General features: G+C 53.4%; 2 protein-coding genes and 1 long non-coding RNA gene across 3 annotated transcripts; 1 reads left to right on the forward strand and 2 right to left on the reverse strand.

Moving 5' to 3' along the window:
• Window positions 1-506: 506 nt before the first annotated feature.
• On the forward strand, window positions 507-7,357 carry LOC135283897 (glutamine-rich protein 2-like). Its single transcript, XM_064395046.1, has 12 exons — window positions 507-661; window positions 886-981; window positions 1,170-1,261; window positions 1,403-1,505; window positions 1,687-1,893; window positions 2,120-2,242; window positions 2,465-2,539; window positions 2,849-3,013; window positions 3,170-3,285; window positions 3,914-3,975; window positions 4,263-4,328; window positions 7,284-7,357. Exons 1-12 carry the CDS (start codon window positions 620-622, stop codon window positions 7,355-7,357), a joined length of 1,221 nt encoding a protein of 406 aa, XP_064251116.1. The 5' UTR covers window positions 507-619.
• A 4,801-nt stretch (window positions 7,358-12,158) lies between these two features.
• Window positions 12,159-13,129, reverse strand: LOC135283923 (uncharacterized). The gene is made up of 3 exons (XR_010349519.1): window positions 12,992-13,129; window positions 12,740-12,833; window positions 12,159-12,443 (listed from the first exon to the last, which is right to left on the reverse strand). It is a non-coding gene; the product is annotated as an uncharacterized LOC135283923 (long non-coding RNA).
• A 1,329-nt stretch (window positions 13,130-14,458) lies between these two features.
• LOC135283625 (uncharacterized) lies at window positions 14,459-18,146 on the reverse strand. The gene is made up of 9 exons (XM_064394607.1): window positions 17,654-18,146; window positions 17,277-17,357; window positions 17,163-17,201; window positions 16,810-16,914; window positions 16,531-16,622; window positions 15,928-16,131; window positions 15,583-15,717; window positions 14,810-15,361; window positions 14,459-14,653 (listed from the first exon to the last, which is right to left on the reverse strand). Exons 1-6 carry the CDS (start codon window positions 17,906-17,908, stop codon window positions 16,101-16,103), a joined length of 603 nt encoding a protein of 200 aa, XP_064250677.1. The 5' UTR covers window positions 17,909-18,146; the 3' UTR covers window positions 14,459-14,653; window positions 14,810-15,361; window positions 15,583-15,717; window positions 15,928-16,100.
• Between the last annotated feature and the right edge of the window lie 4,730 nt (window positions 18,147-22,876).

Here is a 22,876-nt window from a genome sequence, read left to right on the forward strand (position 1 = left end):
GAAAACTGCTGCAGGCTGTGCTGGAGCACCTGGACGTGCAGTACCTGACCAGCCAGGAGCCGTGGCCAGGCCAGCTGAGTGGCCCCTCACTTGCTGATGTGGCTGCTGAAGTGAAAGAATTTAAGAAGGAGATGAAAGAGTATAAGAAACACACGTCCAAGGTAGAGGCTCTTCCCCGCCCCTGGGCACTCCCCCAGCAGACAGCCCCTCTCTGCTTCCTCACACAGCCGTGCTTGGCTCTGCCCTCACTGCCCTGGCAGAGCCGCTGGCAGGGGCTCTTTGCTGTCTGGATGGGCTTCAGTGCTCTGGCACTGAGCCCGGCTGGGGCAGGTGGCACTGGGACTCTCCCTGCTCACCTGGCTGTGCCATGGGCTGCCCGTGGCAGGGTAGGGCTCTTTGGGGTGTTGCTGCCCTGGCCATCACCTCTGACATCCCTGATTCTTGAATTGCTTCACAGGTTCTTCGCGAGGAGATTGGTGGGATAAAGGCAGAATATTCCCGCATAGCAGAGAACCTGAAGAAGTTCCAGGAGGCACAGGTCTGTGCAGACCACTGAGGTGGTGAATGTCGTTTTGCCTCCACTCCTCATATCTGATACCACTTTCTCCTACAGTCCGGCATGGCAGAAAACATGAAGAAGATCCAGGAGGCACGGGATGAGGTGAGCTGCTAATGGGAGCAAGTTTTGGGTCTGAGACAGCAGCCCATACCCTCTGCTCTGCTGGCTGGACGCACGGACCGCGCTGCCTGCAGAGCCCTGCCAGGCTGGCTGCGCTGGTCCCTGAGCTGTTCCCCCATGCTGAGCATACCATGTTAGAGGTTAATGCCCTGCAGGTCCCCTCAGAACCATCCCAGGGGATGGCTAACACAACCTCTCCCTCCTAGGTCACATCCCTCTCTGAGAATATCACTGAGGAGATTGACAGGATAAAGGAAGCACAGAACCACACAGCACAGAAGATTAAGGAGTTGGCTGCCTCAGTAAGCTGTGGGGTGATGTTACCTTTGAGCTGTCATGAAAAACCTCAATGTGACTCCAAGAGCATGTTTTGGGGTCAGGGTCTCAGGACTGTGTTGGGGGCCCTGGGGCTTTCTGTGCAGCTGAATGACCTCCACGCTGGGACAACATGATGGCTGTGCCCTGACTCTACTGTCACTGGTTTTCCCAGATTAAGAAGCTGGAGGAAGACCTTAAAAAGCTGAGGCAGGATGCAGCGAAGTGGAAAGAAGAGAGCAGCAATGAGATCTCTCAGCAACTCGAGTAAGGGGACAGGAGTGGGTTTCATACCCTGGGGGGCTGCAAGGGAGCCCAGATGGTCTGGCTGCATCCTGGTTTGTGGGCACAAGGTGCCCAGCAGCCCTGCAGGGGTAACCCTGCCCTTGCCCCCATCCCGCTGGCCAGGGCTTTGCTGGAGGAGACAAAGCGTGAGCTGCAGAAGATGGGAGAGCAGCAGGAGATGAGGAAGGCCATGCTGGAGCAGCTGGTGACTGAGACAACCAACAAGGTGAACGAGCAGATGAGGTCCTGGGGGAGCATTCCCAGCCCTCCTGGCTTGGTGCAGTACTCCTGGCGGGGTTCCCAGCCACATTCCCCAACTGGCTGGGGCCACTGAAGCCCACAGCATGCAGGACTGGTGGTTCCATTCATCCCATCTCTTGAGCTGATTCCTTTTGCCTTTCCTGCAGCTGGCTGAGATAGGGGAGATAGTGAAGAGTGTGCAGGAGGAGAAGGAGAAGGCAAAGGCAGAGTGCTCCAACTGCACCTTTGACATCAATGAGCATTTGGGGGAGCTCCTCCGGCGCTGTGAGAACCTCCAGGAGCAGGTGGAATCCCTGGAGTCCCGGCAGATGGCTGTGGGCAAGCTTGAAAAGATGATGAGGAATTGGGGCCAGGTAGGCAGCTGGCAGCATGGGGGACTGAGGACATCCCCTGGGGTAGACCCAAACTGCCCAAACTGGCCTGGACCAGTCAGTGGCATGGATGGAAATGAAAGCCTTGATGCAAATGTCCTGTTGACACTGAGAGGTCTTGGCCACTGTTTGAGTAATGTGGGTCTGCCCCTGTGGAGCAGCCAGACCCCCTTTGTTCAGCAACAAATGTTTTTCCTCCTTGGAGCAGAACACACAGCAGATGCAGCCCGAGGATGCAACAGCTGTACAGATGCAAAGGGACTATGAGAAGCTCAGCTTCATATCTGGGACCCTCCAGAAGGACTCTGAACAAAAGCAGAAAGAAATCAAAGTAGGTGGCTGAAAATCCTGTGGTATCAAAAAATCTCCCAGGCTCTCCTTGTGATTCCAGGCAGGATCACAAGAATGTCTCCCTGCTGACCTTTTCAGCACTGTGCTGGTCCCAAGTGCATTTCCTCAAGGTTTTTGGGCAGGGGGAGAGGGGTGTGTTCCCCTGGTCAGGATGCAGCTCCAACCTTACTGCGGTACGATCAGTTCCTTTCTGTGCTGAAAGATGCTGTTCCAGTCTCTGGAGAAGCTGCAGAAGGAGAAGGCAGATCAGCAGGACATGCTGGCAGCAATGGACATGGTACAGTCTAGAGGGGCCTCTGTACCAGCCCAGGGGCTCCCGGGCAGGGTGACAAATGCCCCTTGCCCTTGGGGGCTGGGGGGCAGAACTGGTGTGGGGAGGGAGAATTTCCTGAGCTCAGGGGGTCCCTCACCCTCCAGATGGTGGGACCAAGCTCACCAGGCTGACGGGGCAAATGGGGCCACAGCAGCCTGAAAGGGCCATGCTGGCCTGGGGGAAGCACTCCTCCCTCTCCCCTCACACACGCTGGCCCTGCCTGTCCTTCCTCATCCCTTTCCCCACTGCTCTCCTGCCCTTCCCCTCTGCTAGAAGGCGGACAAAGCTGCCTTGGGCAGCAAAGTCAATTGCAGCCAGTTTGATGTCACTATGGAGCGTCTGGATGAGAGGATGGAGGAGTTGCAGAGCCAGATTTCAGGCCAGGAGCAGCACTGGAATAATACGCAGCAGCAGTTCAGTGATGCAATGGAGGAGAAGGTGAGGGGTACCTGGTCCCCACCATGAGGAACTGGCACCTTTGGGACTTGGCAGCCTGAGACAGCACCCCTCTGAGGATCCCCCTCCAGGCTTTTTCCTGGAGAGCTCCATGTCACCTCCTGGGGCAGCTGGCTCAGGCTGTGCACCTGTTCACAGCTGGATCGCCTGGAGCTGAAGACTTTCCGTAACCAGATGGAGGAGACCTGGAAGAGAAGTATTGAGGAGCTCAGGAATGAGATGAAGCAGGGTGACAGTGGTGCTGGGATTAAGAAGTGAGTGTGATGGAGACACTGATGGCTTTTTGGGGAGAGCGATGGTCCCATTCCCTCCAGCTCTCCCACACACTGCCCCTCTGGTCCCCTGCCACGGCACCAATTCCACTGCTAAATGAACCTCAGGGAAGCTGATGAAGCAGCTGCACCTTCTCCTTCCACCAGCAGCGGGTTGCACACAGGCAAGGAAGAACAAGGAGAGGGCACCTGCAGGACAGAGCCTTCCCAAAGCAAAATGGGTCTGTGGGTGCAAAGGCTCCCAGAAGCCAGGCTGGGAGAGGGCAACTGCTCCTCCCAGGCAGGGCTGTGACACGCCGTGTCCCAGAGCTGGATCATGCCCTGCCCTCCTGCCATGCACACAGGGGACTTTGGTGCCCGAGAGGGGCTGCAAGCGCTGCAGGGGCTGCTTGGGATGGTGACATGGGTGCCTGTGGCCTTCCCCTGGCCTCAGCCAGCACCTTGGGGATGGGGAGAAAGAGGCTCAAGAGCCCACGGTTCAGCCTGCAAACGCCGTGACCCTGTGCCGTGAGCTGCGCAGCGCCTGGCTGCTGCCCGCCAGCTGCTGCCTGTGTGCTGCAGAGCTGTGGCCCCAGGAGCTCAGCCAGCCCTCTTCCCTCACCCTCCTCAGGCAGCTGCCAGTGCCTTTCACGTGCCTGTCCTGTGACCGCATGCTCACCGTGCAGGTTCCTGGCCAGTGAGTAGCACCAGGGCATGGGGGCAGCGGGGCTGGCATGGGGGAGATGGGTGCCAGCAGTGACCCTGCTGGGCACAGGGGTGCCACTGTCTGCTGGGGAGGGGCTGATGTGGGGAGCCCCCTCTGCAGCCCTGCCCATCAGCAGGGGCTGTGGGCACTCATCCCAAGGGCTACAGGCAGCGGGATGCCATGGGGTACAATCCCATGGGTTTGTGGGTGCCTCCTCTAACAGGAACAGGTTGTTTGTCCCCTGTCACACCCCTGTGACTCCTGCCCTCCCCAGGTACCCCAAGATATTCCCATATTTGCAGCCACTGCGCCCTGGCAAGGAGCCACAGCACAGCCAAAGGTAAGGGCCCTGAGGACACATCCCTGGCTCCTGGGGTGCAGCGTAGCCCTGCCACAGCAAGGAGGGCTCTGCATTTGTGTGGGACAGGCTATTGCTCCCTGCTTGCGGCTCCTGCAGCAGGTGGACAGGAGCTGGCAGGGACATGCAGGCAGCACTGCCAGTCCCCTCCCTGGCACAGCAGGGTGGTGCCCAGGGTGCCACAGGGCTGGGCACTGAGGATCCTCTGCCCCATCCCACAGGAGGCCAGTGGTCCGTGGCGGTGGCTCCCATGTGCCACAGAGCTCTGGCAACCATCAGAGCAGCAGTTTCAAACTGCCACCAATTCAGGATTGTCTGCGGAACAAGGCATTTCTGCAGGGACTCGTGACCCGCCCCAACAAGGTAGGGATGATGAAGGTGAGGACATGGCACGTGTACTGGGGGCGGGCCGGGCGATGCTGAGGATCCTGGGTGAATTTGTGCCTTCAGTTTCCTCGGGCACAGCTGCTTTGGGAGGGTTGCTAGGGAATGCTGGACTGGACCCTGCCTCTCAGCCAGCTACTCTCTCCTTCCCAGCCCAGAGTGGCCCAGCTGCTGGGCAGGGGTGGACACATGCCGAGGGGCCGCAATGACCAGCTTGCTGTGGTGACCAGGACACTGGATGAGCCAGGTGTGGCCCTGTCAGGGCACGGGGAGCAGGGGGACAAGAGACTGGCTGTCTGCTGGGTCTGCACCTGCTCCCTGCGGGTCTCTGGCCAAGCAGGTGACCCTCCTGCTGCCCCGTTCTGAGCTGGCTGAGCTGACCCAGACGGGGCAGCCCCGGGGCCTGGGGGCTCAGCCTTGCCTCTCCCCCAGGCCCTGCCACCTCTCGGCATCACCGGCCAGGCACGGCCCCCCGACACGTCTCCAGGGCACCAGGGCTCCCCCAGCCACTCCAGCCCCGGGAGACTTCGACAGCCCTCAAGTAGCTGGACAGGACTGGGAACCCCGTGCTCCACCAGGGATGTCTCATCAGCAGAGAGTAAACTCTGGGACAATTGTTGTCTGAGAAATAACATTTTCATTGTATTACGTTAATAAAAAACCTTCTGAAAGACACACACAGCCTTTCCCCATTGCCTCTGAAAACACTGGGATAAATCAAAGTGTCCTACACTATTTTTACTATTAGTTATCAGGCATTACTTTATTCCCAGCACTGGGGTACATGGGAGTAGCTCCACTCAGAATGCACACCCACTGTATAAACTTTTCACTATGTATTTTCAGCAAATAAATTAAAGCTCACTGCTTATAAATTACATATTTCTCTTCATTCATTAATCTCCTATCATCCATTTGTTATTGATTTCTCAGTTCTCATGCTGCTGCCAGATGAACAATTGCTTGCTCCTGGCGGGCTCCACACTATGCTCATTTTGCCAAGTCCATGGAACCACACCATCAAAAGCAGGATAAACTTTTACCAAGAGGGGAGTCAATCTACAGCCCATCGATCTAAGCTTTCACTAATTAAATAACTGGCCAGCTTTACCAACTTTTCTCCTCATTTGCAAAGAAGCACCATTTCACCACGTGGTCAGGTATGACTGTGGGTTCACTGACCACCCGAGACTGCCATGAAGACTCCCAGGGCAGAAGAGTGCATGTGCTGAGGGGAGGGAATGTATATTCATGTCTTGGGGGAAATTATTGCCATATGTATGTTTCTTCTGAGAATAGTTATGAATATGATGACAAATACAGTATTTCAACAGGGGCTTTTCCTGTACACAGCATGTACTCTCTGTGCAGCCATCCCCCATACATCTGGCTTTGCAGTAAAGAATGCCTAATCCCTAATATGAAAAAAATCCCTAATATGAAAATTAAAGCATTTATTTCTTTCTGGTTGTGATAACAATGTTAATTGGTCCACTTTTCAGTCTTTTTATTATGTGTAGTGTTTTTCCAGATATTGTTTTCACGACACTAAGAGCAGAATTCTCCTTGTTCATTTCTTCTTTACCTCTGGTTTCCACACCTTGTCCTCACACTCTACAAATTCTGCATTCCTGGTGTCCAGTTCTCAGCCCCATTTCTCTACCCCAATCTTTGTTCACTGAATCATGTCAAGGTTATCTAGCAAAACTTAAAAGTTCAGTGATTTTCCCAAATGGTGTTCCATTAATAGCAGTTTGTATAAAGTCTTGCTACATGCTCCAGTGGAAAACTGCACTGCTAATGATTAAGTGAAGCCATTATTAACAGACTTAATGAAAACAAATAATAGGAATCTCAGATTAGAAAGTTATATCATTTCCAACACATCCCCCCTTTATAAGTGACCTTATTTCTTTTAGGATTACTTCCACTTAAATCATTGGATATTTAGAAAGACTTAAGACACTAAAATGCAATAATTCCTATTAAAATACTTAGTAAAACTTTTTGGCAAAACTTATACTATTTTAGATCCAGGGCCATTCAATTTTGCCAGCGTTTTATCTTGGGCTTGTTATTCTGGGGTTACCTCTGAAAGGTCATACATTTTGCTGCAGCAACTATTAGGATGCTTTTCTCTGCCAGCCCTTTAGCAGCTTTATCTGCCAGTCGGTTTCCTACACTAACTGATGTATTTCCTAATGGATGAGTTTTACAATGCATGAGAGCCACATGGGCTGGTACCTGAACACTTTCTAGTAATTGTCTGGTAATGTCTCCACCTTTGACAGAGGATCCTTGTGCTGAAAGGAGCCCTCCTTTGTTCCAGAGAGCTCCGTGGGCAGGTACTGCTCCAAAGGCATGGTTAGCATTAGCCCATGTGTTCCCATTCTTCCCCTGAGACAATTCCAGGCTGCCATAGACTGAGCAGCTCAGCCCTGTGTGCAGAGGTGGTAAGAGGTAATGGGACGGCTTGGATTGGGCCCTACTGCACAGCCAAACTTCTGCTTTCCTTTGCTCACAAAGCTGCTCCCACCTGTGGACAATTCCCAGGCCGGATCTTCTACCAGAGGATCTCCTCTGCTGGAGTGAAGCTGCTCAGTCGTTGGAACACAGGCATGTTGTGAGGCTTCTTGACTTTCTGGTACAGATTCCAGGAACGTGGCTGGGTGCAAGGCAAAGGAGTTTGCAGTTCCCCATCATCCTGCTCCAACAAGACAACTTGATACTTCAGCATTCGACTTGGGGGTCATCAGTGGCCTCCTTTTTGTCCTAGAACAGAGAGGACCAAGGGGGGAACATGAGCAGTCGTTATCTGGCCCATGGTCCATTCGGGGCTTCTTGGATTAAAGCGCAGCTCCTGCTCCAAGTCAAAGGCAGTTAAGGGACATCCCTTAACTTACACTGTCCACTTGTTTGGAAAAATATCTTATGGCCCTTTTCCATGTGCATAACCTCTGAGCTAACACCCGTAGTGCAACACGTCAGTGCTCATGAACAATCTGCTCAAGAGGCTTGCTCAAGTCAGGTAATGCCTGTGCTGGGCTGGCATTAGAGCTCTCTTGGGGTCTCTGAAAGCCTCAGGCATTCTGGGGTCCACTGTAGCACCTCCTTGGTGTAGCACCTCCTTGGGCGATTCTCAGGGTCTCATATAAAGGTCTTACCCATAGGCCAGAATTAAAAATCCTGAGCCCGCACCAACCACCCATTCCTAGAAATATTCCTAACTTGCAAACAGACCTTGGCTCTGGAGTTTCACAAATCCCCTCCACCCTTTTGGTTGCAAGGCTTTGCTGTCCCTGGGAAATGAGCCTCAGGTAGGTTTGGCATTAGGGCACTTCTTTGACACTTTGGGCCTTCTTCTTGGATACCCTGTAACTGGCTTGTCTCAGAATGTTCAGGAAACTTAAGAGTCATTTCAATGCATCCAGCTTGAGTTCCATTAGCAATTAAAGTATCACCTGCATACTGCAGCAAAGGGGTATCTTCATTCTCCTTTTCCCATTCTGAAGTGACTGCCAGAGCCCTGGCCAGCTCTTAGAACTCCAGCACCCCACCAGCAATAGGGAACTGCCTGGGTATGGGGATTTACCAGAGACAGAACCTTTACAGCCACTTGCTCTAAGATGCCAGATAGAAGCCACATCAGGAACCAGGCAGACGAGAAAGCTGTCTGTCTAGATGTTCCACAAGGAACAGCTTATTCCAGGTGAAAGGAGCTCACACAAAGAGCCCCAGGCACTCCTGTGCAAGGGGCTTTGTACAGATACAAATCAGGGGGTGGATACAAACAGCAAACCAATAGGGAATCCTCAGGGGAGGAGTGAGGGGATTACATCAAGCATCTGGGGCCAGTTGGGGTAGGAGGGTGCAGAGGATGGCTCACATGCGCCAATGGGGCTTCCAGGAGTAGGGGGATTCCAAAGGGATGTTGCGAACAGGGATTGGCCCGAGAGTTAAGGGGCAGAGAAGGTTCAGGAATAAGGGGCTCGGTTGCCTTGACAGGCAGGGAAAGAGCTGGAACAAGGGGTGGAGAATGACATGAGGGGCAGCTTTGAGGGAGGGTAAAACCCAGGGGTAAACCATCTCAGGGAGAACATGAGGGCACGAGGACAGAACGACGCACGTAAAAAGGAATCAATAAGATAAATTCAAAGCGCAACACCATCCCTCCAATTCTTTTGTCAATTGGTTTTTGTCTTGGGGTGTGTCGTGGGTTAAGACGGAAGTGAGTTTTTTGGGAGGTTGTGGTCAAACCAGTCAGTGCTTGGATTTGAATATTGGCACCTGGTTTGGCCACCGAAGGTATGGACCGCCTCTGAGAACACAGGGGGTTAAAAGCAAGAACTGCCAGGAGAACTCTCTCTTAGTTTCAGTCTGTAAAGGAGCTCAGAGCTCCCCTGCCCAGCCGGGGCTGGCTGAGGGAGGGAAGCCATGCGGCCGGGTGAGGTAGGCCGGAGCCTCGGGCAGAGGAGGGGAGTGAAGGCCTTGCAAGATGGAAGGGTGGAGGAGCCTGAGAAACATCGGGCCCCCCTCCTACCCCCCGGGAAACAGAGAGAGAGAGAGAGCCAGTGCCTGTGCTGCCTTGGAATTTGGTATCATGGGCTGGCAGCACGGGCGGCCAGAAGTGGGGGATGCGGCGAGAGAAGGTGCCCGGCAGCTGTGGGAGTTCTGGGCAGGCAGAGGCCCAGATTTTAACCCCTTTGTAAAATAATGGAAACCTTACAAATACTGATCCTCCTGAATGAGAATGAGGAGAGAAAGGTGAAGTATGAAGAAATGGGCAAGTGTGAGGAAAGTTGGTGCACGTGAGAGATGTCAGAAGAGGTGAGAAGAATCCTAGGTGGGCAGAGATGATGGATTGGCCTTGAGCTGGACTCTTTCTTGTATGGCCATGGACAGACCCATGTTCTTCCTGTGACTCAGAGACTGTATTAAGGGGAGGCAATGCCTTGGAGTCAAGAGTGAAGCAGTGGCGGGAACAGAGATGGCTGAGGAGGGTGTGGGATGCCCTCTGTCTCCAGGAGGGGAAGATCTCTGTTCATGAGGCCCCTCGGCCCCAGGGGTTTAAATCTGGGGGGGACTGGTGTCCTGAATTTGAGAGACTGCTGCTTTTGGAACTGAGTGGAGCATCCTTAAACGGGGAGCCCTAAAAGCAGTCCTGGCCCATGTGCAGTGGTGAGAGCCCTGGACATGGAGGGAAGAAGTCACGAGGGCCGATGTTCTCTGGGTGGTGCCACGAGTGACACGGAAACACAAAAGGTTTCAATTGTGTTTCTGGGGGAAGCCTATGGTGCAAGGGGGGACTCCTCTCTCCCTGATGGATTTGAGGGTTGATTACTTGAGGGGTGATGATGGATTGATTATGTCAGAGATGGTGACGGGGTGGAAATCTATGGTGTTATTTCATTCTGTGGAGAAAATGGAGGGGAGGAGGAAGAGGAATTGATTTGGAGGGTTTTCATTCTTAGTTTTGTGTTTGTTCCTTTTTAGATGTTGTAATTAATAAAATTAGTTTCCTTTATTCCTGAGTTGGAGCCTGCTTTGCTCTGTTCCTGATCACATCTCACAGAAGCCACCAGAGAAAGTGTATATTCATGGAGGCACTGGCACTGTGGCAGAGTCAAACCATGACAGGGTGACAGCATGATACTGTGTTTCCTATTGTCTGCTTTATGCCCAGACATGGGTCCTGTAACTTTAAGCTAGGTCTGAGAGAGGGGTGCAAAGCCAGTGGAATTCTTTTGGTGTGGTTTTCCAACATCCTCCCCCAGGCTCCCTCAGCTGTGTTGTGCAGCACAGACAGAGGGAGTACATCTCGGCTTTCAGCTGGCTTCTTGTTTCTTTGACAATGGCAGAAGTTTTTCCAGGACGGTGGCTTCTTCTCCTGGAACGGTTTTTGCTTTTCCCTGGTCTGAAGCACCAGAACATCGCCGGCAGCCCTGTGCCTTGTCCCGCAGGGGAGGCCTTGGGATGCACATCCCGGCTCTGGACTCGGGAGGAGCCGAGCCACGCCTACAGAAAGAGCTCTGAATCCACCAGCCTACCCCACAATGAGAAGGCTTGAATATCTAACATTATTCATTCTTTTTCCCATGCCTGCCTGCACACTGTGTGTTAAATAAACAGCTTTTTTCACTTTCTTCCAAAAATTTCCTTGCTGTGGGAGGGAAGGCATGCCAAAACCTGTTTTCATTAGAGGAGATATTTCCTCCTAACTTGTCTCAAATTGAGACATTTCTCAAATAATGTGGGGTGATTTTTGAACCCTGGAGGAAGAACAGTCCACCTCAATTGGTTTTCATGGCCCATCAAGGAACGTTCCAGAAACAAGAGTTGACTTTCAGTTTCAAGGGCAATGCAGAAAGAATCATCCTTAACATCCACAACAGTGGACTCATCAGTTTCCTTAACTGAGGTGAAGAGTGTATAAGGCCTTGCTGCCACTGGGTCTCACACCAGTCTCACACTATTTCCTTGACAGCTCTGACATCTTGTACTGGGCTGTGTTCCTTAGTGTGTGCTTCCTTTACTGGCAGGAGAGGAGTGCTATATTGTGACTCACATTCCCTTAGTGACCCATCTTCCAAAATTTAGCAATTCATTCTTCTAACCCTCTTCTACCTTCTAACTTCAAAGAATAATTGTTCTGCCTGACCAGTCTTCCATCAGGCTCCAACTGAATCCTTACTGGTTCCAGTGTCTTGATTTCCCTGGAATTCCATTGGTGCACACCAACACAGTGACAGTGTTTTCCCCCTCCTCCCACCAGGGATGTGCAGGAGGGAAATACTTGTCCAGCCTTCCCTGCTGAACATTCTGAGCATGCCCTCTCTCAGCCTCTTCCCCCACTTTTGCCATTACCACAATTCCTCCACCAGGAGTTAATAGTGTGTCTGAACAACCTTCCTATAATCCCAGGGCTCTTTGCCTTGAACCCACTGGATTAGGGCATCAGAGGATCTCCCGGAAAAATCTTTGGAGTGCACTGGAGTCCTCTCGATCCCATCAATCCATGGAGCAAAAGAAGGAGGAAAGTTCCACCTGGGTCATTAGCAACTGTCACCAAAACCAGGATAGATGAAATCCTCAAAGACTATCCTTTTAGTTTTGGCAAGTTGGGCGTTACTTTATTCTTCTCAGGACGAGTGGAGCGGATAGTTCCAGCCACACACACAGAAAAGCTTTTGACTTAGTTATCTGTTTTTTGCAAACAAAGGAATCAATGGTCATCCATTCTCAATTCCATCATTCTCTTCATTACTTTGCATTCTAACTGCTGTTGGGCTTCACCCACGGAGACTCTCTGCCCTGACCAGCAGCAGCAGCAGGGCTGGCCCGGAGGCAGAGCCACAGCAGGGGCAAGGAGCTGAAGGGGCACCAGGGAGAGCGGGGAAGAGAGAGGCTGGTGAGACAAGGCCCGGCCTGTAATTTTAAAGGTTTTTATTAACTAAATAACACTACTTAACTAACTTATTAACTACTCATTAACTAACCTAATAAAACTAAAAAGTCATCGTTCTGATGACTGTCGTCACACGCGTTTCGTGCTTCTCACGAGATGTCCCAGGTCGAGCACTGGGCGATGGGTCCTTTCCAGCTGGCTGGGGGCTGTTGATGTCCGGCGTGGCTGGAGAGGCTGGATGAGCCCTCGTGCCCATGGGAACAGTCGGGGAGCTGTGCGCGGCCGGGGCTCTTGTGAGGCGGCAGGGCCTGGGGGTGAAGTGAGGCTGAGCTGCCACTTCCCAGGGGAAGCAACAATGGAGCAACTCTGCCAGCCCAGGAGGGGCCAGCGTGAGTGTCACCTTCCTAGTAAAAGACTGTGAGATATCCCCACGACTCAGTCATTCTCCTCCATTCTTCTGCCCCTTCCAAAGCAGTCCAGAGCCCCAATGCCCATCCCAACTTGCCCAGATCTGCACACACAGCCGTACTCATCCACCGGCCTGTTCCCAGCAGACAATCAGCCCCCTGTCCTCGTTAACCCCCGTGCCCTAACAGGACCATACCTGACGCATCCTGTGTCCTGGTCACTACAGGAAGCTGAACATCATGGCCCCTCGGGATGTGTCCCTCACTGGGCTGCAGCAGGGTCACACTGGGCTGAGGAGGAGAGGGCAGCTGGCTGCAATGCAGGGCCCAATCCAGCATCCCCCAATGAACCTCCCAACCCAGGTCTCCCTGGGAACTGAAGGCACAGATTGCCGCTGGATAGTCAAGCCTCAGTCACCATTCTGTGTCCCCACCGTCATCATGCCTACCTTGTTCTGGACTGTCAAGGAGGCCTGTGGCTGACTACTTTTCTGTGGAGAAGCCTGGATGTTCTGCATGGTGGAGCTGCTGCTCTGATGGTCCCCAGAGTTCTGTGGCACACGAGGGACCCTGCCATTGACCAATTGCCTCCTGTAGGATGGGGCAGAGGATCCTCAGTGCCCAGCCCTGTGGCACCCTGGGCACCACCCTGCCGTGCCAGGGAGGGGACTGGCAGTGCTGCCTGCAGGGGCATGTCCCTGCCAGCTCCTGTCCACCTGCTGCAGGAGCCCCAAGCCCATCCACCCGGCTGGATCTGCTGGCTCTGTCCCCACGGCCAGGTGTGCTGGCCATGGCCGTGGCAGGTCCCTGTGCACAGGACACCAGCTGGCAGGAGCTGGTCTGTCCCTGCTGCAGGGCTTGGTTTTTGGGAACTCCTTTCTAAGAAGGGAAACAAACCCCCACCAAGCTTGTTTTCAAATTGAAAACAGACACAGCTCATCAGATGTGCTTTCAACAACCTTGGGACAGAGATGTGGGTGAGACAGGGCAGGGCAAGGCAAGGAATGCAAAACCCCCCAGGCCTGGGGCAAGCACTGGCCCTCCACAGCTGCCTTCTGCTCCCCAGCTCTGCCCAGCCCCGCCAGGCTCCTCTGCCCCAGCCCAGGTGCAGAGCCCTCCTTGCTGTGGCAGGGCTACGCTGCACCCCAGGAGCCAGGGATGTGTCCTCAGGGCCCTTACCTTTGGCTGTGCTGTGGCTCCTTGCTGGGGGGCATTGGCTGCAAATACGGCAGTGTCTCGGGATACCTGGGGAGGGCAGGAGTCACAGGGGTGTGACAGGGGACAAACAACCTGTTCCTGTTGGAGGCGGCACCCACAAACCCATGGGATTGTACCCCATGGCATCCCGCTGCCTGTAGCCCTTGGGATGAGTGCCCACAGCCCCTGCTGATGGGCAGGGCTGCAGAGGGGGCTCCCCACATCAGCCCCTCCCCAGCAGACACTGGCACCCCTGTGCCCAGCAGGGTCACTGCTGGCACCCATCTCCCCCATACCAGCCCCGCTGCCCCCGTGCCCTGGTGCTACTCACTGGCCAGGAACCTGCACGGTGAGCATGCGGTCACAGGACAGGCACGTGAAAGGCACTGGCAGCTGCCTGAGGAGGGTGAGGGAAGAGGGCTGGCTGAGCTCCTGGGGCCACAGCCCTGCAGCACACAGGCAGCAGCTGGCGGGCAGCAGCCAGGCGCTGGGCAGCTCACGGCACAGGGTCACGGCGTTTGCAGGCTGAACCGTGGGCTCTTGAGCCTCTTTCTCCCCATCCCCAAGGTGCTGGCTGAGGCCAGGGGAAGGCCACAGGCACCCATGTCACCATCCCAAGCAGCCCCTGCAGCGCTTGCAGCCCCTCTCGGGCACCAAAGTCCCCTGTGTGCATGGCAGGAGGGCAGGGCATGATCCAGCTCTGGGACACGGCGTGTCACAGCCCTGCCTGCGAGGAGCAGTTGCTGGAGGGAATGGGACCATTGCTGTCCCCAAAGCCATCAGAATCTCCATCACACTCACTTCTTATATCCAGCAGCATTTTCACGCCTCAGCCTATTCTCAAGCTCATCCATGTTCCTGTTCCAGTTCTCCTCCATCTGGTTACTGAAAGTCTTCAGCTCCAGGCGATCCAGCTGTGAACAGGTGCACAGCCTCAGCCAGCTGCCCCAGGATGAGACATGGAGCTCTCCAGGAAAAAGCCTGGAGGGGGATCCTCAGAGGGGTGCTGTCTCAGGCTGCCAAGTCCCAAAGTTGCCAGTTCCTCATGGTGGGGACCAGGTACCCCTCACCTTCTCTTCCTCCAGAAGGCTGAGCTGCTGCTGCGTATTGTTCCAGTGCTGCTCCTGGCCTGAAATCTGGCTCTGCAACTCCTGCATCCTCTCATCCAGACGCTCCATAGTGACATCAAACTGGCTGCAATTGACTTTGCTGCCCAAGGCAGCTTTGTCCGCCTTCTAGCAGAGGGGAAGGGCAGGAGAGCAGTGGGGAAAGGGATGACGAAGGACAGGCAGGTGATACAGCGTGTGTGAGGGGAGAGGGAGGAGTGCTTCCCCCAGGCCAGCATGGCCCTTTCAGGCTGCTGTGGCCCCATTTGCCCCGTCAGCCTGGTGAGCTTGGTCCCACCATCTGGAGGGTGAGGGACCCCCTGAGCTCAGGAAATTCTCCCTCCCCACACCAGTTCTGCCCCCCATCCCCCAAGGGCAAGAGGCATTTGTCACCCTGTCCAGGAACCCCTGGGCTGGTACAGAGGCCTCTCTAGACTGTACCATGTCCATTGCTGCCAGCATGTCCTGCTGATCTGCCTTCTCCTTCTGCAGCTTCTCCAGAGACTGGAACAGCATCTTTCAGCACAGAAAGGAACTCATTACTGCATCGCATGGTTGCAGCTGCCTCTTGGGCAGGAGAACTCACCCCTCCCCCTGCCCAAAAGCCTCAAGGAAATGCACTTGGAACAAGCACAGTGCTGAAAATGTCAGCAGGGAGACATTCTTGTAATCCCTGCCTGGAATCACAGGGAGAGCCTGGGGGGTGCTCTGACACCAAAGGAGTGTCAGCCACCTACCTCGATTTCTTTCTGCTTTTGTTGAGAGTCTTTCTGCAGGGTCCCAGAAACAAAGCTGAGCTTCTCACAGTCTCCCTTCATCTGTACAACTGTAGCCTCCACGTAGTGCAGCCGCTTCTGGTCTTGCTCCCGCTCCTTGAAAGGAAAAACCACGTACTGAGCAAAAGGGACTCGGCTGCTCCACAGAGGCAGACCCGCATTACTCAACCAGTGGCCATGAGCTCTCAGCGTCAGCAGGACATTTGCATCAAGGCTTTCATTTTGGTCCATGCCACTGACTGGTCCAGGCCAATCTGGGTCTACCCCAGGGGATGTCCTCAGTCCCCCATGCTGCCAGCTGCCTACCTGGACATATTTCCTCATCATTTTGTTGCATTTTCCCATGGCCATCTGCCGTGACTCCATGGATTCCACCTGCTCCTGGAGTTTCTCACAGCGCCGGAGGAGCTTCCCCAAGCACACTCTGATGTTGAAGGTGCAACTGGAGCAGTCTCCATTCCCCTCTTGCTGCTCATCCTCTAGGTCCCCAGTTTCGCCTGTATCACCAAGCTGCAGGAAAGGCAGAAGAAATTGGCTCAGAAATGGGATGAATGGAATCAACAGTGCTAGGTGGCCCCACCCAGTTAGGGAATATGGCTGGGAACGCCACCAGGAGTACTGCACCAAGCCAGGAGTGCTGGGAATGCTCCCCCAGGACCTCACCTGCTCGTTCACTTTGTTAATTGTCTCAATCACCACCTGCTCCAGCATGGTATACCTCATCTCCTGCTGCTCTTCCATCATCTGCAGCTCACGCTTTGTCTCCTGCCGCAAAGTCCTGGCCAGCGGGATGGGGGCAAGGGCAGGGTTACTCCTGCAGGGCTGCTGGGCACCTTGTGCCCACAAACCCAGACCATCTGGGCTCCCTTGCAGCCTCCCAGGGTATGAAACCCACTCCTGTCCTCTTACTCAATTTGCTGAGAGATCTCCTTGCTGCTCTCTTCTTTCCATTTGGCTGCATCCTCCCTCAGCTTTTGAAGGTCCTCTCCCATCTTCTTAATCTGGGAAGACCAGTGACAGTAGAGTCAGGGCACAGCCATCATGTTGTCCCAGCGTGGGGGCCCTTCAGACACACAGAAAGCCCCAGGGCCCCAACGGAGTCCTGAGACCCTGACCCCAAACCCTGCTCTTGGAGTCTCATTGAAGTTCCCCATGAGAGCCCAAAGATTACATGACCCAACAGCTCACTAAGGCAGGAGTCTCCTTAAGCTTCTTTACGTCTCCTTCCATGCGGATCTGGGTTGTTTTTATCCTGTCAACCTCCTCACGGAGATCCTGGATGAGAGTCATGTCCTAGGAGAGAGCAGTGGTGGCAGTGAGCCTCAGGGAGGGTCAGTGGGGACCCGCAAGCCCTCGAGCCCTGCTGTGGTTTGCCAAGCACCGGGGACAGTGCAGGGCCAAGCTCAGCCAGGCTGGCAGGGCTCTGCAGGCAGCACGGTCCATGCATCTAGCAGGGCCAAGAGTGCTGAGCTTCCAACCAGCAGGCCAGAGGGTATGGGCTGCAGTCTCAGGCCCAAAACTTGCTCCCAGCAGCAGCTCACCTCCTCCTGGATCTTCTTAATTTCCTCTGACATGCAGGACTGTAGGAGAAAGTGCTATCAGAGACAAGGAGTGGAGGCAACATGACATTCGCCACCACCGTGGTCTGCACAAACCTGGGCCTTCTGCATCTTCCTAACATCCTCTGAGAGGTGGGAAACCTCTGCCTGTATCCCAACAATCACTTCATGAACAAGCTATGAAACAGTTTGAGAAACAGGGATATCAGAGGTGGTGGCCAGGTCAGCAACACCCCAAAGAGCCCTACCCTGCCACGGGCAGCCCATGGCACAGCCAGGTGAGCAGGGAGAGTCCCAGTGCCACCTGCCCCAGCCGGGCTCAGTGCCAGAGCACTGAAGCCCATCCAGACAGCAAAGAGCCCCTGCCAGCGGCTCTGCCAGGGCAGTGAGGGCAGAGCCAAGCACGGCTGTGTGAGGAAGCAGAGAGGGGCTGTCTGCTGGGGGAGTGCCCAAGGGCTGGGAACAGCTTGTACCTCAGACATCTGTTTCTTGCAGTCTTCCATCTCTTTCTTCATCTTTTCCATGTGAGTGGCCACATCAGCAAGTGAGGGGCCACTCAGCTGGCCTGTCCACGGCTCCTGGCTGGTCAGGTACTGCACGTCCAGGTGCTCCAGCACAGCCTGCAGCAGTTTTTTCATGGCTGCAAAGTGAACAGATCCCTTCTGGGGCATCTCGATGGCGAGATCCAGCATCTGGGAGAGGCTGAGTGTGTCCAGGGATGTTGCCATGACTGCACACACTCTGTCCCTGATTTGTCACAAGCCTTCCTGCCCAGTTGGGCCTGTCTGGGATGAGCAAAATTGGTGACGAATGGGCTAAACAAAAGGTGTGATAGAAGCAATGAGCAAAAGCAATAAAGAAAAGGTGGCGTAGCCAGCAGGCTCCTTCCTCCCTCCTTGTCCCTTGCAGGACTGGAACCGGGTTGCTGGTGGCCCTCCTCATCACAACACCCGTTGCCAGGCAACGCACCACTCCGCTCCTGGTAACCAGTGGGTTCCAGACTCATGAAGTCATAGATTAATGGAGCCTTGGAATGGCTGGGGCTGGAAGGGACCTAAAAGATCATCTCGTTTCAGCCCCGGTCAGGGACAGGTCAAGGAACATTTTCCGCTAGACCAGGTTGCTGCAAGTGCCACCTAACCTGGTCTTGGACATTTCCAGGAATGGTGCAGACTGTGGCAAGGCATCACCACGCTCACAGGGAAGAATTTCTTCCCAATATCCCACCGATCTCTCCCCTCTCTCAGTGTGAAGCTGTTCCCATGTCAGGCCCTTGTGCAAAGTCCACCTCCAGCCCTTTTGTAGTCCTTTTATTTGCCAAAACATGCTCCAAGGTCTCCCAGGAGAGTACAGCCTCATTGTCTTTCTTTTTTATCCGTTGAAGATGTGTGTTACACCTAAGCCAGTTGCTTCACTGCTGCAAAGCCAGGGCCTGGTTTGGAGCATCCATTGGGATCAGCCTTTGCCAGGGAAGCAGTGGGGTGCTGTTCCTCCTGCTGGGGGTGCAGGAGGAGCCCCGTGAGCCCCTGGCTGAGCTGTAGGGTTGTTGGGGCACAGACTCCTTTCTCCTCAGGAGTTCAGGGTAGAGAGTCTCCATGGGTGAAGCCCAACAGCAGTTAGGATGCAGAGTAATGAAGAGAATGATGGCATTGAGAATGGATGACCATTGATTCCTTTGTTTGCAAAAAACAGATAACTAAGTCAAAAGCTTTTTCTATGTGTGTGGCTCGAACTATCCGCTCCACTCGTCCTGAGGAGAATAAAGTAACGCCCAACTTGCCAAAACTAAAAGGATAGTCTTTGAGGATTTCATCTATCCTGGTTTTGGTGACAGTTGCTAATGACCCAGGTGGAACTTTCCTCCTTCTTTTGCTCCATGGATTGATGGGATCGAGAGGACTCCAGTGCACTCCAAAGATTTTTCCGGGAGATCCTCTGATGCCCTAATCCAGTGAGTTCAAGGCAAAGAGCCCTGGGATTATAGGAAGGTCATTCAGACACACTATTAACTCCTGGTGGAGGAATTGTGGTAATGGCAAAAGTGGGGGAAGAGGCTGAGAGAGGGCATGCTCAGAATGTTCAGCAGGGAAGGCTGGACAAGTATTTCCCTCCTGCACATCCCTGGTGGGAGGAGGGGGAAAACACTGTCACTGTGTTGGTGTGCACCAATGGAATTCCAGGGAAATCAAGACACTGGAACCAGTAAGGATTCAGTTGGAGCCTGATGGAAGACTGGTCAGGCAGAACAATTATTCTTTGAAGTTAGAAGGTAGAAGAGGGTTAGAAGAATGAATTGCTAAATTTTGGAAGATGGGTCACTAAGGGAATGTGAGTCACAATATAGCACTCCTCTCCTGCCAGTAAAGGAAGCACACACTAAGGAACACAGCCCAGTACAAGATGTCAGAGCTGTCAAGGAAATAGTGTGAGACTGGTGTGAGACCCAGTGGCAGCAAGGCCTTATACACTCTTCACCTCAGTTAAGGAAACTGATGAGTCCACTGTTGTGGATGTTAAGGATGATTCTTTCTGCATTGCCCTTGAAACTGAAAGTCAACTCTTGTTTCTGGAACGTTCCTTGATGGGCCATGAAAACCAATTGAGGTGGACTGTTCTTCCTCCAGGGTTCAAAAATCACCCCACATTATTTGAGAAATGTCTCAATTTGAGACAAGTTAGGAGGAAATATCTCCTCTAATGAAAACAGGTTTTGGCATGCCTTCCCTCCCACAGCAAGGAAATTTTTGGAAGAAAGTGAAAAAAGCTGTTTATTTAACACACAGTGTGCAGGCAGGCATGGGAAAAAGAATGAATAATGTTAGATATTCAAGCCTTCTCATTGTGGGGTAGGCTGGTGGATTCAGAGCTCTTTCTGTAGGCGTGGCTCGGCTCCTCCCGAGTCCAGAGCCGGGATGTGCATCCCAAGGCCTCCCCTGCGGGACAAGGCACAGGGCTGCCGGCGATGTTCTGGTGCTTCAGACCAGGGAAAAGCAAAAACCGTTCCAGGAGAAGAAGCCACCGTCCTGGAAAAACTTCTGCCATTGTCAAAGAAACAAGAAGCCAGCTGAAAGCCGAGATGTACTCCCTCTGTCTGTGCTGCACAACACAGCTGAGGGAGCCTGGGGGAGGATGTTGGAAAACCACACCAAAAGAATTCCACTGGCTTTGCACCCCTCTCTCAGACCTAGCTTAAAGTTACAGGACCCATGTCTGGGCATAAAGCAGACAATAGGAGACACAGTATCATGCTGTCACCCTGTCATGGTTTGACTCTGCCACAGTGCCAGTGCCTCCATGAATATACACTTTCTCTGGTGGCTTCTGTGAGATGTGATCAGGAACAGAGCAAAGCAGGCTCCAACTCAGGAATAAAGGAAACTAATTTTATTAATTACAACATCTAAAAAGGAACAAACAAAAAACTAAGAATGAAAACCCTCCAAATCCATTCCTCCTCCTCCTCCACTCCATTTTCTCCACAGAATGAAATAACACCATAGATTTCCACCACATCACGATCTCTCACATAATCAGTCCATCATCACCCCTCAAGTAATCAACCCTCAAATCCATCAGAGAGAGAGGAGTCCCCCCTTGCACCATAGGCTTCCCCCAGAAACACAATTGAAACCTCTTGTGTTTCCGTGTCACTCGTGGCACCACCCAGAGAACATCGGCCCTCGTGACTTCTTCCCTCCATGTCCAGTGCTCTCACCACTGCACATGGGCCAGGACTGCTTTTAGGGCTCCCCGTTTAAGGATGCTCCACTCAGTTCCAAAAGCAGCAGTCTCTCAAATTCAGGACACCAGTCCCCCCCAGATTTAAACCCCTGGGGCCAAGGGGCCTCATGAACAGAGATCTTCCCCTCCTGGAGACAGAGGGCATCCCACACCCTCCTCAGCCATCTCTGTTCCCGCCACTGCTTCACTCTTGACTCCAAGGCATTGCCTCCCCCTAAATACAGTCTCTGAGTCACAGGAAGAACATGGGTCTGTCCATGGCCATACAAGAAAGAGTCCAGCTCAAGGCCAATCCATCATCTCTGCCCACCTAGGATTCTTCTCACCTCTTCTGACATCTCTCACATGCACCAACTTTCCTCACACTTGCCCATTTCTTCATACTTCACCTTTATCTTCTCATTCTCATTCAGGAGGATCAGTATTTGTAAGGTTTCCATTATTTTACAAAAGGGTTAAAATCTGGGCCTCTGCCTGCCCAGAACTCCCACAGCTGCCGGGCACCTTCTCTCGCCGCATCCCCCACTTCTGGCCGGCCGTGCTGCCAGTCCATGATACTGAATTCCAAGGCAGCACAGGCACTGGCTCTCTCTCTCTCTGTCTCCCGTGGGGTAGGAGGGGGGCCCGATGCTTCTCAGTCTCCTCCACCCTTCCATCTTGCAAGGCCTTCACTCCCCTCCTCAGCCCGAGGCTCCGGCCTACCTCACCCGGCCGCATGGCTTCCCTCCCCCAGCCAGCCCAGGCTGGGCAGGGGAGCTCTGAGCTCCTTTACAGACTGAAACTAAGAGAGAGTTCTCCTGGCAGTTCTTGCTTTTAACCCCCTGTGTTCTCAGAGGCAGTCCATACCTTCGGTGGCCAAACCAGGTGCCAATATTCAAATCCAAGCACTGACTGGTTTGACCACAACCTCCCAAAAAACTCACTTCCGTCTTAACCCACGACACACCCCAAGACAAAAACCAATTGACAAAAGAATTGGAGGGATGGTGTTGCGCTTTGAATTTATCTTATTGATTCCTTTTTAAGTGCATCGTTCTGTCCTCGTGCCCTCATGTTCTCCCTGAGATGGTTTACTCCTGGGTTTTACCCTCCCTCAAAGCTGCCCCTCATGTCATTCTCCACCCCTTGTTCCAGCTCTTTCCCTGCCTGTCAAGGCAACTGAGCCCCTTATTCCTGAACCTTCTCTGCCCCTTAACTCTCGGGCCAATCCCTGTTCGCAACAACCCTTTGGAATCCCCCTACTCCTGGAAGCCCCATTGGCGCATGTGAGCCATCCTCTGCACCCTCCTACCCCAACTGGCCCCAGATGCTTGATGTAATCCCCTCACTCCTCCCCTGAGGATTCCCTATTGGTTTGCTGTTTGTATCCACCCCCTGATTTGTATCTGTACAAAGCCCCTTGCACAGGAGTGCCTGGGGCTCTTTGTGTGAGCTCCTTTCACCTGGAATAAGCTGTTCCTTGTGGAACATCTAGACAGACAGCTTTCTCGTCTGCCTGGTTCCTGATGTGGCTTCTATCTGGCATCTTAGAGCAAGTGGCTGTAAAGGTTCTGTCTCTGGTAAATCCCCATACCCAGGCAGATCCCTATTGCTGGTGGGGTGCTGGAGTTCTAAGAGCTGGCCAGGGCTCTGGCAGTCACTTCAGAATGGGAAAAGGAGAATGAAGATACCCCTTTGCTGCAGTATGCAGGTGATACTTTAATTGCTAATGGAACTCATGCTGGATGCATTGAAATGACTCTTAAGTTTCCTGAACATTCTGAGACAAGCCAGTTACAGGGTATCCAAGAAGAAGGCCCAAAGTGTCAAAGAAGTGCCCTAATGCCAAACCTACCTGAGGCTCATTTCCCAGGGACAGCAAAGCCTTGCAACCAAAAGGGTGGAGGGGATTTGTGAAACTCCAGAGCCAAGGTCTGTTTGCAAGTTAGGAATATTTCTAGGAATGGGTGGTTGGT

The sequence above is a fragment of the Passer domesticus genome, chromosome 19, assembly GCF_036417665.1.
Source record: "Passer domesticus isolate bPasDom1 chromosome 19, bPasDom1.hap1, whole genome shotgun sequence".
Taxonomy (NCBI): Eukaryota; Metazoa; Chordata; class Aves; order Passeriformes; family Passeridae; genus Passer; species Passer domesticus.